General features: G+C 45.9%; 1 protein-coding gene across 1 annotated transcript; it reads left to right on the top strand.

Annotated features, from left to right (window-relative positions):
• Window positions 1-4: 4 nt before the first annotated feature.
• On the top strand, window positions 5-16,451 carry SFT2D1 (SFT2 domain containing 1). Its single transcript, XM_024744900.1, has 8 exons — window positions 5-125; window positions 8,639-8,725; window positions 9,302-9,384; window positions 10,526-10,607; window positions 11,553-11,588; window positions 12,971-13,029; window positions 14,439-14,468; window positions 15,920-16,451. Exons 1-8 carry the CDS (start codon window positions 63-65, stop codon window positions 15,957-15,959), a joined length of 480 nt encoding a protein of 159 aa, XP_024600668.1. The 5' UTR covers window positions 5-62; the 3' UTR covers window positions 15,960-16,451.
• The last annotated feature ends 752 nt before the right edge of the window (window positions 16,452-17,203 follow it).

Genomic DNA, 17,203 nt, shown 5'->3' with positions numbered 1-17,203 from the left:
GAGTTTCCGGTTCCGGGTTTCTCGGCGGGCGAGAAGGGCCGTCGCGGCCCGGGAGCAGGGCCATGGAGAAGCTACGGCGAGTCCTGAGCGGCCAGGACGACGAGGAGCAGAACCTGACTGCACAGGTAGGGAGCCTGCCTCCGGCCTCTGGGGTGAACGTGTGTTGGGGCGGGGCCGCGGAGCGTGGGCAGCGGGCCGCTTCTACTTGCAGAGGTGATGCGGGAGGGCGCCACGGGCCTCCCGGGAAGAACTTGGGGCGCTTTCCAGGTTTCCATGTAGTCTACAGAAGCTCACTTTGAGACCCCCCCCCCCTCCAGTTTGGCCTTGCGACTCTCAGGAACGTACTTCGCTGCACGTCTTCCTTTCCCAAATAACCCATTTGCCCCCACGCTGCTCTCCCCGAGCCTCCGCTTGGTTTTCTGCGCCTGGTGTGGACTTTGAACTCGGGCTGGCAGCGCAGTAGCTGTGCGGGTGCTCGTCCTGCCAGCTGCATAAGCTGAAATCTTAAAGCTTCGTTGCATCTGTTAGACCCTGGAATTAAGTGAGGTGTTGTGAGTGTATGTTTTTTGGAAGGAGGGAGACTGGAGGGAGAAAAGAAAAAAACACAGGTCATTGAGAAGTGAAATAATACTGAATTAAAAGTTGTCAGTTGAGCCCTCGTAAGCGGTTTTTTTAAAAAACAATCCTTGTCTGCGTACTTTACCCACGAGACTTGAAAAGGGTTACTTCCTTTAAAAGGAGGGATAAAAATAGTGCAGGAGGAACTGCTTTATAAGTATCTTTGTTATTTGCATGCAGACAAATTCTTGCCTGCCTGTCACAGAAGTGGAACATTTAAAATGAAACGGTATTACATAAGGACCTTTTGTTTGTCCCTTTTCTTGTCCTAACTTCCTTTCTTGTTATAAACAGCAGCTCTTGTGAACAGGATTCTGGACTAGTCTGTGAGGGTTCAGAGACTGAAAGCCAGGCATCTGCTCTAAGTGAACTCTAACCAGTTTGGCAAATCGTAATGGTAGTACAAGAACCTATAAATGGTAATATGAGAAACGTCCATTAGGCAGCAGTGGCTTACCCAGCTCATTTATTTCTTTAATTTAATTTTAATTGTTTTATAAATTTATTTATTTTATTTTATTTTTGGCTGCGTGGGGTCTTCTTTGCTGCGCACGGGCTTTCTCTAGTTGTGGCGAGCGGGGCTACTCCTCTTTGCAGTGTGAGGGCTTCTCATTGCGGTGGTTTCTCTTGATGAGGAGCATGGGCTCTAGGCGCGCGGGCTTCAGTAGTTGTGGCACGTGGGCTTAGTAGTTGTGGTGTGCGGGCTCAGTAGTTGTGGCTCACGGGTTCTAGCGCGCAGGCTCAGTAGCTGTGGCTCACGGGCTTAGTTGCTCCACAGCATGTGGGATCTTCCCAGACCAGGGATCGAACCTGTGTCCCCTGCATTGGCAGGCGGATTCTTAACCACTGTGCCACCAGGGAAGCCCCCAGCTCATTTATTAAACCACTGTTTTGTGCTTCACGTTATGCTCTAGGTCTGTGCTGTACAAACAGTAGCCCTAGCGACATGTGGCTGTTTAAATTTAAGTTAAATAAGATTTAAAATTCCTTTCTCAGCCATACCAGCCACGTTTTAGGTGCTGGGTGGGCAAGTAAGTTAGTGGCTGATGCATAGGACAGTACATGCTTGGGGCATTCCATTGCAGAAAGTCCTGTTAGACGGAGCTGCTCTAAACCTTGGGGGCGTGAAGGTGGTGGTGCCACTTCTCTTGAGCCCACTCTCTAGAGGGGAGAAAAATTATGTAGGGAAGTCATTGACCAAAGATTGGAGTGATTGACTGGAATGGACAAGTGCATTGAGTTCAGAGGAGGTGATCATTTATTCATTCAACAAATATTTTGGTGCCTGCATATGTTTGGCTCTGTTCAAGATGCTGGTGTTATAACGGTGACCAAAACAAAGGCCTCCCCTACATGGAACTTACATTTTAATTGGGGAAAACAGTTAATAAACAAGTAAATATAAAAATATGTCAGCCAGTGATAATAAGTGCCATGGAAGAAGGTAAAGTGGGTGGATGAGGTTGGGATCATCTTGTTGTGTTGGATGGTCTGTTAGGGTGACATTACAGCATAGATCTGAAGAGCACTGGGATATCTGGGTAACCCGTACAAGTAAATATCTCCCAACTCATGCAAATACAGATCCTGAGAACAGGCTCAGCACGTTCAAGGCCCGTAGAGAGGCCACAGGGTGTCTGGAGCCAAGGGCCAGGGAAGGTGGGAGGTGGGCTCCAGGTCATGTGGGGTCTTGCAGGACACCGTAAGGACTTCAGCCTTTACTCTGAGCGTGCTGAGGAGCCGTTGGGTTTTGAGCAGAGCGGGCATGTGACTGCCTTGGATTTTAAAGGGTCGCCCTGGCTGGTCTGAGGAGAACAGACTGCAGGGGCAAGAGTGGCAGCTGGAGCCTGGTCAGAGGACTAGGGTAGTGGTCCTGGGAGGAGACCTGGGTCAGGGAGGTGGGAGTGACGGTGGCTTAAAGTGAGAGTGGCCAGGCTCTGTAAATGGTCCGAGTGCAGAGCTGACGGGTTGGGTGTGAGTGCTGCTGGAGGGGCCCGGGTGCCTCTGGTTTTGACCTGAGCCGCTGGAGAGATGGAGTCGCCCTTGACTGGGACATGGAAGGCGCACGTTGGGGGGTCATCTGGATGTTGAGTGAGATGCCAGCTAGCATCTGAGTGCAGATTCTAGAGCTCCTGGGAGGAAATACTTGAGATAACCAAGGGATTGTAGGTAAGTAGAAAAGGGAGGAGGCCCAGGGTTTGACCTCTGGAGCTTTCAGAGAGGAGCTCAGGAGACTGGGAACCTGGAGAGGGCCAGGTCCTGGCAGAGAGGAGCTCAGCAGCTCAAGCAGAGCCACAAATGAAGGGGCTAATTCAGCCGCAGATCACTTCCTGCGATGTAACCAGCCCGGGGCTAAAACCAGGGACGGGCGGTGATCTGGGGTCTGATGGGGCAGCGGAGGCCTGGGGTCAGGCAGTCTCATGGACTCTGAGGTCGGGGGAGGAGGGCGATTGGGAGGGCCGAGGGGGACGAGTCACGAGGAGCGTGTCCCCTGTTGGACAGGGAGCTCTCCTAAGGGCCTCAGACAAAGAGCCTCGGGGCTGGGGGTGCAGGGAGGTGAAAGGCCAGGACCAGCCGCTGTCCTTGCCTGCAGCTCCTCTCAGGGGCTGTGGGCCCGGCAGCTTCCCCCCCACCCCCGCCCCCGTGCCTTTTTTTTTTTTTTTTTTTTTTTTTGCGGTACGCGGGCCTCTCACTGTTGTGGCCTCTACCGTTGCGGAGCACAGGCTCCGGACGCGCAGGCTCAGCGGCCATGGCTCACGGGCCCGGCTGCTCTGGGGCACGTGGGATCTTCCCGGACCGGGGCACGAACCCGTGTCCCCTGCATTGGCAGGCGGACTCCCAACCACTGCGCCACCAGGGAAGGCTCCCCCCCCACCCGCACCTTTTAACCAAGAGCCAGGCCCTCACCCCGCGTTTAGCACCCAGGAGCACCCAGTAGGTATTTGTTGAGTGAATCAGTGAATGACTGAGCAGAGGCTGGAGGGTGAAGTCAGGCTTTTTGTCTGTTTGAGATGGAAGAGGCTTACGCGTGTTCACAGGTTGATGGAAGGGGGTCTCCGCAAGAATGTGGTTCACTGTTGTACACGGGGAGAAAAGCCAGCCGTGTCAGTTCCCTGGGACGTCAGAGGGCTTGTCTAAAGCAGGGCGGACACGTTGGCCTTTGCCCCTGTGCTGTGGCCTGGGGCCAGGAAGGGAGGGTGAGTGTTCCCAGGGTGAGCTTGGTGTTTGGCAACAGCAAGCGGTGCAGGGCATCCCCACGGGGCTTCCGTGTTCTGTGGGAAATAGAGGCAGTGTGTCTACTGACTGGGGAGGTGCCAGGGCAGGAACTGGAGGTTGAAATGGAGGTGGGTTGGCAGGGTCAGGGGGTGACAGTGAGAAGGCAGGTCAACTTAAACAGCAGTGCACTTGGGACGCCTGGCAGGCAGTGCCCAGGGCCCCCTGAAGTTGGCGATGCCCTGGTTAGGATGCCACGTCCTGCCGTGTGACTCCACCCAGAGGAAGAGGAAGGAGGGCTTGAGTCATGCCAGGGTTTTGCTGGTGGATAGAGCAGAAAGGGAACTTGCGCTTTTGTATTGAAGTAAAGGAGGGGATAAAGGGGCCCAAGAGGCTGCGAAGCAGCCAGGCAGGAGCCCTTGAATCAGTGCCCTGGGGAGGATGTCGCAGCTGGAGAGCAGTGTGGCCTGGACTTGGAGTGATTTCGGGGAGTGCGAGTCCCAGTGTCTCTGAGTGGAGGGGAGAGCAGAGGCTGTCAGAGAGGAGAGAGTGAGGAACAGAAAGGCTGGGCTGTCAACGTGCATGTAGAAAGCACCCGAGACTCTGCTAGGATCTGGGGCAGGACCTGTGGTCGGGGCTGCTGAGTGAGAGGGGGTGCCTGGGAGAGCGGTGGGTGACGGCGATGAGGAGCCTCTGAGTAGGGGAGGGGACCCCTGGGGAGGTGGGTCAGGACCGCACTGGAGGGGCCGTGGGCGCCTGCTTCTGTGCTCGCTGTCCTCTCGTCTTTATCTTATCGTTCACCACTGTCTCTGGAGGACCAGTTCTAGGAATTCCATGTACGCGGTGGTTCCCTTTATTCGAGTGGTGGTGGCCCGGGAGCCAGGCCCAGGTGCCCACGCTGTTCCCTTGTGATGGTGTCCTTCTCCTCCCGGCTTCTCCATCCCCTAGGAAGGCAGCTCGTATCTGTGCCATGGGTTCATTCATTCACCTGTAATGTTGGTGCTGCGGTGAAGACATTTTCCTCCATTGTTTCCAACTTTTTTTTTTTTAATAAGTTCTGGCTCCAGGTGAGGTTGACTTATTGCAGCAGGAAGAGGGCACCGGCGAATGGGAGAGTCGCTCCTGCTCTCACGAGGTTTATTCTTGGCTTCCTCTTCCTTTGATAACAAATAAGTAAAATAACTGGTGGCCACTTCAATGTGTATTTCTTTGCTAAGACTAAATTTACAAGATCAGAATAGTTGCTGGTTTTGGTGGGCTCCTTCCTGATCCCGTTGGACAAGCACGTCACACCTACAAGCTCATGCTAACGCGGGTCTGCGGGGTCAGGGCTCCCTCCGTCTCCCTCATGGACAGGGCAGTGCCTGGTTTTCTTGCACGGTGGGCACTGTATCATTTTCCCAATTGGGAGTTAGGGAATCTGTGACTTGTTTCTGTATCCTGGGCAATCTGAAGGGCTTGCGACAGGTCATTTGCTTGTGGATCAAATATTCCAAATTTACAAATGGAAAGAATTTGTTACATGTTTCGATTTAAAGATCACTTGGCTGATGGTAATGACAGGAAAAATATCTACTATTTATACAAATGACTCTGCTTAATACTGAGTTGAACTTAAGAACAATGGGGTGATTGAAACTTGTAAAGGAAGTAAAAACAGATGCTTCTTCCACTCTCATTAAGTCCTCACGTCATCGTGTATTCGCACTGACCACTTAGAAACCCTGCTTACTTAGGGTACCGTTTCTCCTTTTTTACAAACCAGTAGATTCCCTGTGCGATATGCAGTCTTCAGGCTTTATTCTGTTCTATGTGTATTCTACCTGATCAGATACAAATGAAATTTAGATGTTTTTATAGGCAGGTTCATTCTTTGTTTAAAAAACAGTGATCAGTTGTAGTATAAACAGATGACATTGCTGGAGACAAGAATGTCTGTGGATTAAATCAGATTTTAAAAAATATTTAAAATGTGTTCAAAAGTGATGGATGTTACATTGACAGAATCTTTAGTTGTTTTTATCTGCTTTTCATGCTGCATAAGGATTCACAGATCAGTCTATTGAGGTAAGGAATTTTGAGCTTTTGCATATAAAACTTGGTATTTTTGCATCATTATTCTTGAAAATACATTATAAGCATGTGGTCTTTTAAGTATATGATAATGCAAGTTAATAATAATTTGGGAATATAAATCCTTATTGTATATTTCTAGTTTCTTGAAACATCTGTTGTTGATACTTTTTCAGCCTTGTTGGGAAAATGAGTTTTAATGGTGTACTTAGTAATGTAAATGTGTGCTTACCATTTGCAACAATGTAGATGGACCTAGAGAGTATTAAGCTTAATGAAGAGAAAGACAAATACTGTATGTTATTGCTTATATGTGGAATCTAAAAAATAAAACAAATGTGTATAACAGTCATGGACAGGGCAGTGCCTGGTTTTCTTGCACGGTGGGCACTGTATCATTTTCCCAATTGGGAGTTAGGGAATCTGTGACTTGTTTCTGTATCCTGGGCAATCTGAAGGGCTTGCGACAGGTCATTTGCTTGTGGATCAAATATTCCAAATTTACAAATGGAAAGAATTTGTTACATGTTTCGATTTAAAGATCACTTGGCTGATGGTAATGACAGGAAAAATATCTACTATTTATACAAATGACTCTGCTTAATACTGAGTTGAACTTAAGAACAATGGGGTGATTGAAACTTGTAAAGGAAGTAAAAACAGATGCTTCTTCCACTCTCATTAAGTCCTCACGTCATCGTGTATTCGCACTGACCACTTAGAAACCCTGCTTACTTAGGGTACCGTTTCTCCTTTTTTACAAACCAGTAGATTCCCTGTGCGATATGCAGTCTTCAGGCTTTATTCTGTTCTATGTGTATTCTACCTGATCAGATACAAATGAAATTTAGATGTTTTTATAGGCAGGTTCATTCTTTGTTTAAAAAACAGTGATCAGTTGTAGTATAAACAGATGACATTGCTGGAGACAAGAATGTCTGTGGATTAAATCAGATTTTAAAAAATATTTAAAATGTGTTCAAAAGTGATGGATGTTACATTGACAGAATCTTTAGTTGTTTTTATCTGCTTTTCATGCTGCATAAGGATTCACAGATCAGTCTATTGAGGTAAGGAATTTTGAGCTTTTGCATATAAAACTTGGTATTTTTGCATCATTATTCTTGAAAATACATTATAAGCATGTGGTCTTTTAAGTATATGATAATGCAAGTTAATAATAATTTGGGAATATAAATCCTTATTGTATATTTCTAGTTTCTTGAAACATCTGTTGTTGATACTTTTTCAGCCTTGTTGGGAAAATGAGTTTTAATGGTGTACTTAGTAATGTAAATGTGTGCTTACCATTTGCAACAATGTAGATGGACCTAGAGAGTATTAAGCTTAATGAAGAGAAAGACAAATACTGTATGTTATTGCTTATATGTGGAATCTAAAAAATAAAACAAATGTGTATAACAGAACAGAAGCAGACTCACAGATATAGAGAACAAACTAGTGGTTACCAGTGGGGAGAGAAGGGGGGAGGGGCCATATAGGAGGAGGGGATTAAGAGATACAAACTGGTGTGTATAAAATAGCTAAGCAGCTGAGATGTACAGCACAAGGATATCCCCGTTATTTTGTAGTAACCTTAAAGGGAATATAATTTATAAAAATATTGAATCACTGTGCTGTACAGCTGAAACGAATGTAATATTTAAATAATATAATAATATTGTTAGTACTTCAGTTCCACTGTACTTCAGTGGAAGGAAATGTGTGCTTAATCGTTTCTGTGTGACGTGTGTGGAGTGCGGCCCCGTATAATCTGGTTGGAGTCCATGTGACATGCGGGGATGTCGTCCCCCTGCAGTTAATTCGCATGCGTTCCAAAGTGCGTTTCTAATAATGGTTGTGAGGACGCCAGGGCTTCCGTGACTTGTAGCTGAGGTTGTCAGATGTGCCCCGTGGTAGACGCTGCGGGGGCTCCCCCGGTCCCAGTCACTGGGCGGACGTGCCCGCCGCCCTGCAGCTCACAGCTGTCCTCTTGTGCTCACGCTGTAGCTCCTGCAGCAGCCTGGGCCCTCTGCCCTCTGCCTGCAGCCAGCCACCAGCTGCTGGGAGGAGGGTTCCAGAAGGGCGGCCTGGCCTCAAGCGGCACAGACAGTGAGGTATGGTGTTCACTGAGCTCCAGCTGCAAGCAGGGCCTCACTCGTCCCTCCCCTTCTCTGGCCAGCTTCCCTCCCTTGCCTGAGGGCTCCCCCCGCCTCCGCCGCCCCCAGAGAGGTTCCGGCAGGACAGTCCCTGTGTCAGGCTCTGCGTGTAGGGACTTTGCCCAGATGCCCTCGGACATAGAGATGTTGAGAGAAGGTGTGTGTCCATGAGTCCACCTCAACACCTGTCAACATTTTGCCCGTTTTGTTTCATCTTTCCCCTACTTTTCAATCAATGAGTATTTTATAAGGTATCTCATAGCTTACGTCATTTCATCCACATCAGTGCTTCTCCTGTCCCTAACAGGTGAGAGCTTTCTAAAACTGTATAACACAATAATGCTGTTATCTCACCTGGCAAAGTTAACAGGGACTCCTCAGGACCGTCTCATTCCCAGACCTGTTGATATTCCCCTTTACGGCCATGGAATCGTAATATTCTTAACACTACAATGTGCAAAGTAAAACAGATTCATTGTCTATATTAACATGAAGCTTTGCTTTAATGTAGTATAAAGCATCAGGTCAGCAAGTGATGATTTAAAAACACGTTCTAATTCCTCTTCTTTCCTCAGGTCCTGGACGCCTCGTCCCTCAGTTTCAACACCAGGCTGAAATGGTTTGCCATATGCTTCGCCAGTGGCATCGTCTTCTCTATTCTTGTGCGTTAAGGCTGTATGTTGCTCCGTAATTTCTGTTTTGCGTGAGACTGATCATTCCATTTAGTCCCAACATGCAGTCCACTTTATCTGGACTGTTCTGATGGGACATATTTAGTCCCCTGAAATAAAGGGGTAGAGATCAATAAAAAGATGCAGAGATTAATATTTTGGGGGGTTTATGGATTGTTAAAATAATTTCATTTAAGAAAGATCAGTGTGTATTAGGAGAGTTGCAGTCAGTGATTTAGATGTGATTTAGATTTTTGACTTGCCATTTATAAAAAGAATACTTAAGTAGAGTGAGACTCAGATGTATAAAGTTAGTTATGTAATGGCTCATTTATATATACTTATATGCAAATAGGCAGAAGATTCAAGTTAGCAAATAACATTGAAAATTAACTACTTTTTAAAAAACTATAATTAGAGACTATATATTAACACATTTATACCTAAACTTTATAATATATATATATTCTATTATTACTGTTTTATTATTACTATAGTAGCACATTTATATTTTAACCTATTACAGTGGTAAAATTACTTTTAAATAACTATAATGTCTTAACTCAGGGAACTGGATTGCTGTGGCTTCCTGGTGGCATAAAGCTTTTTGCAGTGTTTTATACCCTTGGAAATATTGCTGCCTTAGCCAGGTATGTACAGAAGTTTGGCTTCTCAAAATATTTCATTTGCTATCATTATCAAAATTTTCTTTTCTAATAGGATATATTTCTGTAGATCTACACGTACTGTGAATTCAAAATTTACATTCATTCAATAGATACTTAGACTCCTGCTGTGTGCCAGCTGCCATCATAGAGTGTTCATGGTGAGAATAGCCAGCATTTGGAGGTACTTACTGTGTGCCAGGCCCTATCCTAAGTGTTCTGTGTCTGTCACCCCATTTGTGAGGTGGGCACTGTTATCACCCCATCTTATAGCAGGGTGTAGTAGCACGGGGCGGGGCGGGGCGTCACTCCCCGGGGGGGTGCCTAGTGAGGTGACCAGGCCTGGTTCCCACCCGAGAGTCCTCCGGAGCCCCGGCTTGTAGCTGCCTCGGCGAGGGGACCGTCAGACGCCCAGCCGACCAGCGGCGGAAGCACATCGGGGGTGGCAGTGCCGGGCCCAGGAGTCGGACAGGGCCACGCAGTGGCAGTGACCGAGGACTGTGCACTGGGCGTTCAGGGGTCCCCCCTGGGGGCCTCGGGTGCACCTCTGGGGGAGTTGATGTCTGTTAGCGTAGTTGTCACATTTACGAGCTCTCAGCTTTCAGAGGTGAGCTCCTGCCTCTTCAGGGACGTTCTGCATCAGAGGTGCTGCCCAGTGCAGGGGTGTGAGCCGTGGCCAAGCTCGGCCCGCTCTCCTGGGCTCGCCCCGATGCCCCTCCTCAGACCGCAGCCTGGAAGAGGCCTGAGGGCGCAGTTGCACACTTCTGCCCTTAGAAGCTTTACGCCGACAGTGCCTGAGGGGCTGTGCTCCCTGTTATGACGGGGAGCGTGCGGAGAGGTGAGGAAGCAGTGGCTGAATTGGCACCAACGGAGAGCAGGCTGCCTTGTCGGCCTGGACTGGCCTCAGCGGTCGCGCTCACCGGCGCTGTGAGTGATTTGTGAGAGGCGTTCCTGTGTCGCAGAAGACAGAAGGATTAACGCTTCCTTCTAATGTTAAGGAGAAATGCAACAGACTTAGTGAGATTTTCTAATTAAACTAACGTAGGATTTCTTTTCTTAAAAGTACTTATTTTTACACAGCCGCACAATAGCTCCCTCTCTCATTTCTTTTATTCGTTTCAAATAGTACATGCTTTTTAATGGGACCCGTGAAACAACTGAAGAAAATGTTTGAAACAACGAGATTGCTTGCAACGATTGTTATGCTTGTAAGTAAATAATGATACTTTTAAAAAACTTTTTTCGAGTTTTTCTTTTCTTTTTGCATTACTTTGGGAGGTACTAATGTTATAATTCTCTTGTGGAATATGACAGTCACATTCTTCAGGCTGTGTGTTTAAAGAGTTTGGATTATGTAGCATTACCTAAAATGATTGGCTGGGTGAATCCTGTTTTCTTTTGTGTATTCTAACTGTGTAGCTCTGTGTATTGCACGTGAAAATGAGAGCTGCATGTATTTCATTTTCGGGCCCCATGGAGCACCTTAATGGACCCCTGTGTGTACTTTCTGGAGGGTGGGCCTGGAAGGCGGGTCACTTCTGGGTCCATATGAGGCTTCTCAGCGAGAGTTGGCTTAATTTTGGTGGCCTGTCACCTGGCCTTTGTCGCTCCCCCGTTGGACTGTTGCACAAATACCTAGGCCTCTGTCTCCACACCTGCCCCACTGCTTTCCCTGCCTCTCCTCGTCTCTCCCCTGCCTCCTCTGGGGGACATAGCTGTGGAATGACAGTGCAGTCTTTCTGTGTGAAATCATTATAACAGGTTCCTATGTAAAGCTAAGTAAAACAGAACTTACTGTACAGGAGCGGTAGTACTGAGTCCTGTGGTGGCAGCTTGAATTAGTAAATGTTAGCGCAAGCATTCATAAATCCATAACAACAGCTGCTGTCACTCTCATTCATTCTTGAGACAGTCTCTCTGTTGGCTTAGTCAACAGGTGATTTATTATGTGCTTTCAGTTTGCCAAGGAATATTGCAGCAGTCACAGACTTTAAAATAATACTCAGGGAATATATAAGGACAACTAGAGTAAGCGGTCTCATTAATTTTGTTCTCTAGTGTGTTGTCATGCAAATGAATGCAGAATAGTGTATGCATTTTTGTTAAGCTTTGGAAAAGGCTCAAATTGACAATTTTTCTTTCCTTTCCTGTAGTTGTGTTTCATACTTACCCTGTGCGCTGCTCTTTGGGTAAGTTACCTCAACCATATCTGTTTTCTACTAACTGTGTGGCCCCTCACCAGGTAGACTGTCATCGCACCATCATCTCCAAGGAGCTCAAAGTCTGGTTTCTTAAAACCCACCAAAGACTGGGTGTCCCTAAAACCTAGTTAGTGGCTAGGCTTGCAGTGGATTCTGCCACCTAAAACAGACGGAAGTGAGCTCGTGCTTGCGCCCAGGTCAGACTGGCCCCTCTCTCAGGCCCAGGGCCGTGAGAGGCCCTCGCTGAGGGTCTGCGTGCTCTGTCTGCTGTGCTGATAGCCTCGCTGAGCTGTGGCTCTAGGGTGGGGAGGGTATCGTGAGCATCAGGGTGTCCACACAGTGAGGAGAAAGGGCCGGAAAACAAGCCCAAACAGATTAACACGGAGGGACAAGAGGACTTAAATTATTCTTGCACCACTTACGGATGAGGTGAACGGCTCCTCATTAGCCTTCAGAGAAGTTACTTTATTACAATTCAGTTTACTCGTCGATGCTCCTGATTCTTCATTACATTTGCTTATTGTTCCTTATCTACCTCCAAAGGGGTCTGAGGAGGTTCTTGAGCTCCCAAGAACACAGCGCACTTTAAAGAAGATGGGGTGGCGTACGACACACTGCAGAAACGTTCATCAAAAATGTTCTGCTTTTAATTTTGATGATTTAAGGACCGGACTTTAGTTATGCAAGAATGCACTTAATACCTCATTTCCCAGTGATAACTTAAAAGAATTTTCGTAAACAATCTTCGCATTTCCCTATGGAAAATTGATTTCTGGTTTGGAAAGGTCCAGCAGTCTGTTTATAAGCAGTAGATTAAAAATAAGTGAAAAAGTAAATAAATAAAAATTTAAAAGAAAGATGGACAAGAAATTCTAAAAATAGATCATTTTAAAACAACTGTGGAAACTTTATCTTACATTATTCCAGAAGATCACAATAAAATACAGTTTTAGTTCAAAAAATAACTCAAGAAAATGAACAAGTGTGAATGAGAAAGATACGTAAATTCCACATAGGATACAGATCTAATAACCAAGTGGGTATTTTAGAAAGGTTAACCTTGACTTAAAGGACCTAACATGAGAGAGATTTAATATTTTCGGCCTATGCACATTTATTTCATTAATGTTTAATGCCATATACTTAGCAGCATTTGAATAAATGGAATCAGAGGATTCTAGAAAGAAGATACAATTTATGGATATGTAATTCTCAGATCTCCTGAATCTTAAATTTGTCATACTAGGATTTAATGAAATAAGTTGGAGCTATCGTTTATATTTTTGAAGGGGGGGAACTGAACTTGCTTGTGAAAAGTACTTTTTTAAAAAATGTTTAACTCATTATTTCTTTGTCTTTGCTGTTGTCAGTGGCATAAGAAGGGGCTGGCCTTATTATTCTGCATATTGCAGTTCTTGTCAATGACCTGGTAAGTCTTACACTAAATAGAAAGTTAAAATTTCCTAAGCAGTGCCACGCGTTTTGTTTCGAGCCTGTAAGCCTAGGAAGGTCATTGGCATTTTACCGGGTCAGGTAAGCCTGTGCCTTGGAGGGGAAGGGCCTCCTGAGAGGTCAGGTGCCTGAGGTCTGCAGTGTGTCCTGGGGGGCCTAAATGTGGGAGAGCTGAGGAGAGTTGGGGGCTGTGCTTGCCCAGGCACACAGGGCTGCGTTCATTTCTTCTCTAATGTGTGAAAGAGAAATGCTAGGTGGTGCCACACGAGCCCTGAAGTCAGGCCGAGTCACAGGAAGAGCCCGAGGGCACGGCGGGGAACCGCTCCCTTTGCCTGGTATTGCTGAGCACCTGCCGACTGAGTTCGTTGTGGTGCCGACTCCTCAGCGAGGCTGCTCTGCCCTTGCCTCTCCCTGAGGTGTCCTCCCCTCCGAGTGTTCAGTCACGCCGTCCTTCCTGATCGCTCCCTCCCCAGGCCACGTTCAGGTCCTGGGCTGACGGCCCGGCGAATACGATTGAGTTGAATGTGCCCTCCTTGCACGCTCCCACGTCATGCCAGAAAGGTGTTCTTCACGTACAAAATATTTCTACGAGTGTTTTTCCTTTTTCTTTAGAGCTCAGTCTTGTTTGCTTCCTTGCAATCATCAGTAAACCCCTTCCTGACTTGGCTGTTTTAAATTTCTCCTTTTTGATATCACCCAATCTGAGATCAGTGTTTTTTGTTTTTTGTTTTTTTGCGGTACGCGAGCCTCTCACTGTCGTGGCCTCTCCCGTTGTGGAGCAGAGGCTCCTTCGGCAGGCAGACTCTGAACCGCTGCGCCACCAGGGAAGCCCCAGTCTTTGTTTTGAGGCTGTTTCTACCTTTCCGCTGATGGAATGTCAACAGATGTTAAATGCAGTTCTCTACGTGTTACAAAAGAACCTTATGATGTTTTACTCTTTTTCAGTGAAATGTGGGAAAATTTAAATCTTTGTTATTTTCTATTAATATGTTGCTTTTTATTGTTAATCTGTACTTAATGATTGCCGTATCCCTGAAGGGGAGTGCAGTTTATTCTGTATTTTATAGTTTTTATTTTAAAAAAATAACTCGAAAGGGGTAATACAACAGGCTTTTTATTACAGCAGGCTTCAGCAGGCATCAGAATCAGAGTTTTTTAAAAGCACGTTGCTTACTGAGATGCAGTTTCTCATTCAGGAGGTGGGGGGGGTGGCAGGAATCTGCGTTTTTAACAAGTTCCCCGGTGATGCTGTGTGCCGTCAGGGGTCATACTTTGAGAATCACTGCAGTAGTCTCCTGCTTCATTTTTCATAGTGTTAGAGTATGGCCATTTGGCAAAAAGGAAAACATCTCATTTCGTTTCAACGTTCTTGAATTTTTCTTGCAGGTATAGTCTGTCATACATCCCGTATGCAAGGTGAGCTTGTTTCAATTCTGTCTTGTTTCTGCTCCTCTAATTCTCTTTACACAGATACGTGAATTTTAATAATTTTCATATTAAAATGTGATTTAAAAGGCTGGTTTTGGTTGACTTTGTTCCCAGAAGGAAATTATTTTTTAAATGAGTGGGATAGAAACTTGCCATATGAAGTAAAAAACATGTTGAACAGATGTAACAGGTAGGCTGGGAATGTACTTCTGATTTACCACCTGAACGTTTGCAGTTAGTGAATTTTGGCAAGAGATTCTAGATCCTTCCGCGACTGCAAGTATTCAGTAAATAGGATATGGAGACTTCAGCAAAAATAAATTCTACTTTAAAAAAAAAGAAAGTTAATGAAAAAATGAATCTGATATAGAAATGTTTGTTTTAAGCCAGTAGAAACATATTTATTCTGTGTGTCAAGAGGTAATTGCCCTTTGTATATCAAGAGGTAATTGCTGTTTTCTTGTATCTTTTCAGAGAAAGGTTCTAATTTAATTATGGAGGAAAAAACCAATACTTACTTGCAGTCTTCAGTCTGACCGGTTTGGAGGAATATTCAGTTCAGGCACAGCTTTGTTTCTTCGTGAAACTTGGAACATAGGTTGCATATGAAAAACAGCAGAATTGTGTGCCTGATATAACAGTGAAGGAAACTGATAGCAGTTCTATTTTTATTCAGTTTCAAATGGATGATTCTTTTTGATGAACACTTAAAAGGAGAAAAAGCAAAGCAGGGTCAACTAAAGGAGAGCAGGCTTAGAACAGGAGCGCAGAGGTAACTTGCCAGTCAGTCCTCAGGACCTTGGCTGGGAGAGCTCTTGCTGTTTCTCAACGAGGGGAAAAGGTGCCCCAAATGATGTCCACTGCAGTAGGGCTGGAGCTCACAGCCAGGGCAGGGCGTCTGGGCAGTGACCACCCTCCCCAGAAGTGTCGGACCCTGCCCTTGAGAGCAGCATACAGTCTGTCCGTACATCTCCAGTCTGTTGGTGCTCGCCTTAACAGTCCGTATTCACATAACAACAGTTCAAACTAACTGTTGTGAAGAGAAATGTGAAAGGCGAATGAGGTTTTTCACATGAATTTTTTTGGAATTCTTAGGGACATAGTTATAAATGTTCTGCTTTTTAAAATCTAGTTCGCTGTTTCTTTTTAAAAATAACTTTTGTTGTTTTGGGTATTTACATTTATTTCTTCTTAGCATATGTGTTGTTTAAGATTTCGAAACAAATACCATTTTAGCAACTAAGAAATTATTTCCATGTCTCAGTTCTTGATTTCAAGTGATATTCAACAAAGTTTTAACTATGGAAAAGTACTGGGGGTTCCACTGAGTTCTGATGGGAAAAGGTGATCGTGTGTTTGTCTCTCGGCAGGAATCTTTTTGCAAGTTCTCTCTGGAGGCAGATTATTATATTGTTTTTCCTCTTTTGTTTTTTCACCAGGGATGCGGTAATTAAATGCTGTTCTTCTTTGCTGAGTTAAAAATCAGAAACTCTTTGAAAAGGCCATTTGAAAGCTGATGTTCTGTTTTTGGTGAAGTATACTTTTCCTGATACAGTAATCACTCCAAAAAAACAACTGCACTGACCATTTAAGACCATTTTGTATACTGATAAAAACTGCATGCTAATTAAAGTGTTAAATGCTTGTGATGTTAAATTCATTTTGTGTCATTAAGATGCTCTTCCAGAGATAAGGAGATTTTAATCATTGCCACTTGTAAATGATTTTTAGCCAGTTTTTTAATCTTTTCTAAACAGCATCTGAGATGTGTATATTTAAGGGTAAACCTATGCTGCAAGATATATTCAGCTTTTTTGGTGGTTTTAAAATGTCTACATTTTAAAAATATCTTTTTAAAATAAAAACTTTAAATGTGAAAATTTTTATAAGCTAAAAATTGCTAATTATATGTAATAAAAATAATATATAAATCTTTATAATTTTGAAATAAACCCACACTTGGGAAAAACATTTTCTTGATCAAATTTATGTTTTAAGTGGGTGGTACATTGATTCAGTTGAATAAAATTTAGTTTGGGCACTTATGCAATCTTTCTGCAGAAAAACGAGTAAGATACAATCTCTGTCCTCATAATGGGGCTGAGCACAAATCTGTGAAGGATGAGAGGGCCGAGTAACAGTGAGAGCATTTATTCATCAGTGTGCTGTTCAGGGTGCGAGCCCAAACACAGAGCCGGCCAGGACGGCCGCCCGAGGAGGCAGGCGGGTCGGAGCAGAGGAGCGAGGAGGGCTGACCGGCCAGGTTGGGTCGGGGAAGCCTGCCGAGAGGAAGGAGCCGGGCCGCCGAGGAGGGAGAGCCTGCGTGGCCTGCGCCAGCTCGTCTGCAGGGAACTGGCCCGGGGCCCGGTGCCGGCACCACACCTCCCTGGGCAGAGGGAAGGCGGCCTCGGTGAGGAGAGCGGGGGAGGACGAGGATGGGCTCCCGGGAGGGTGTGGGAGAAGGACTTGCTGAGTGGGTGAGGGGTCTGCTGGGGACCAGCACGAGGGCTGGGCTGGTGAGCAGAGAGCAGACACACCCCGTCCTGGACGGGGTCCTCGTCTCCAGTCGAGCCCACGGTTGGAGTCATGCTTTAGAGCCACGTGTCCGCAGAGCCGACTGGAAGCCCGTTGCTGTGTGGGTGCAGAGGATCCCGGGACGGTACAGAGCAGCTTCGGGTGAAGACGTGCTCCGTGGAGGTGGGGCGTGGCCTCAGGAAGGGGGG

The sequence above is a fragment of the Neophocaena asiaeorientalis genome, unplaced genomic scaffold (genome assembly GCF_003031525.2).
Source record: "Neophocaena asiaeorientalis asiaeorientalis breed wild unplaced genomic scaffold, Neophocaena_asiaeorientalis_V1.1 scaffold649, whole genome shotgun sequence".
In the NCBI taxonomy this organism is placed as follows: Eukaryota; Metazoa; Chordata; class Mammalia; order Artiodactyla; family Phocoenidae; genus Neophocaena; species Neophocaena asiaeorientalis.
Note: the sequence above shows the minus strand (reverse complement) of the source record. Positions and strands in the feature narration are given on the sequence as shown.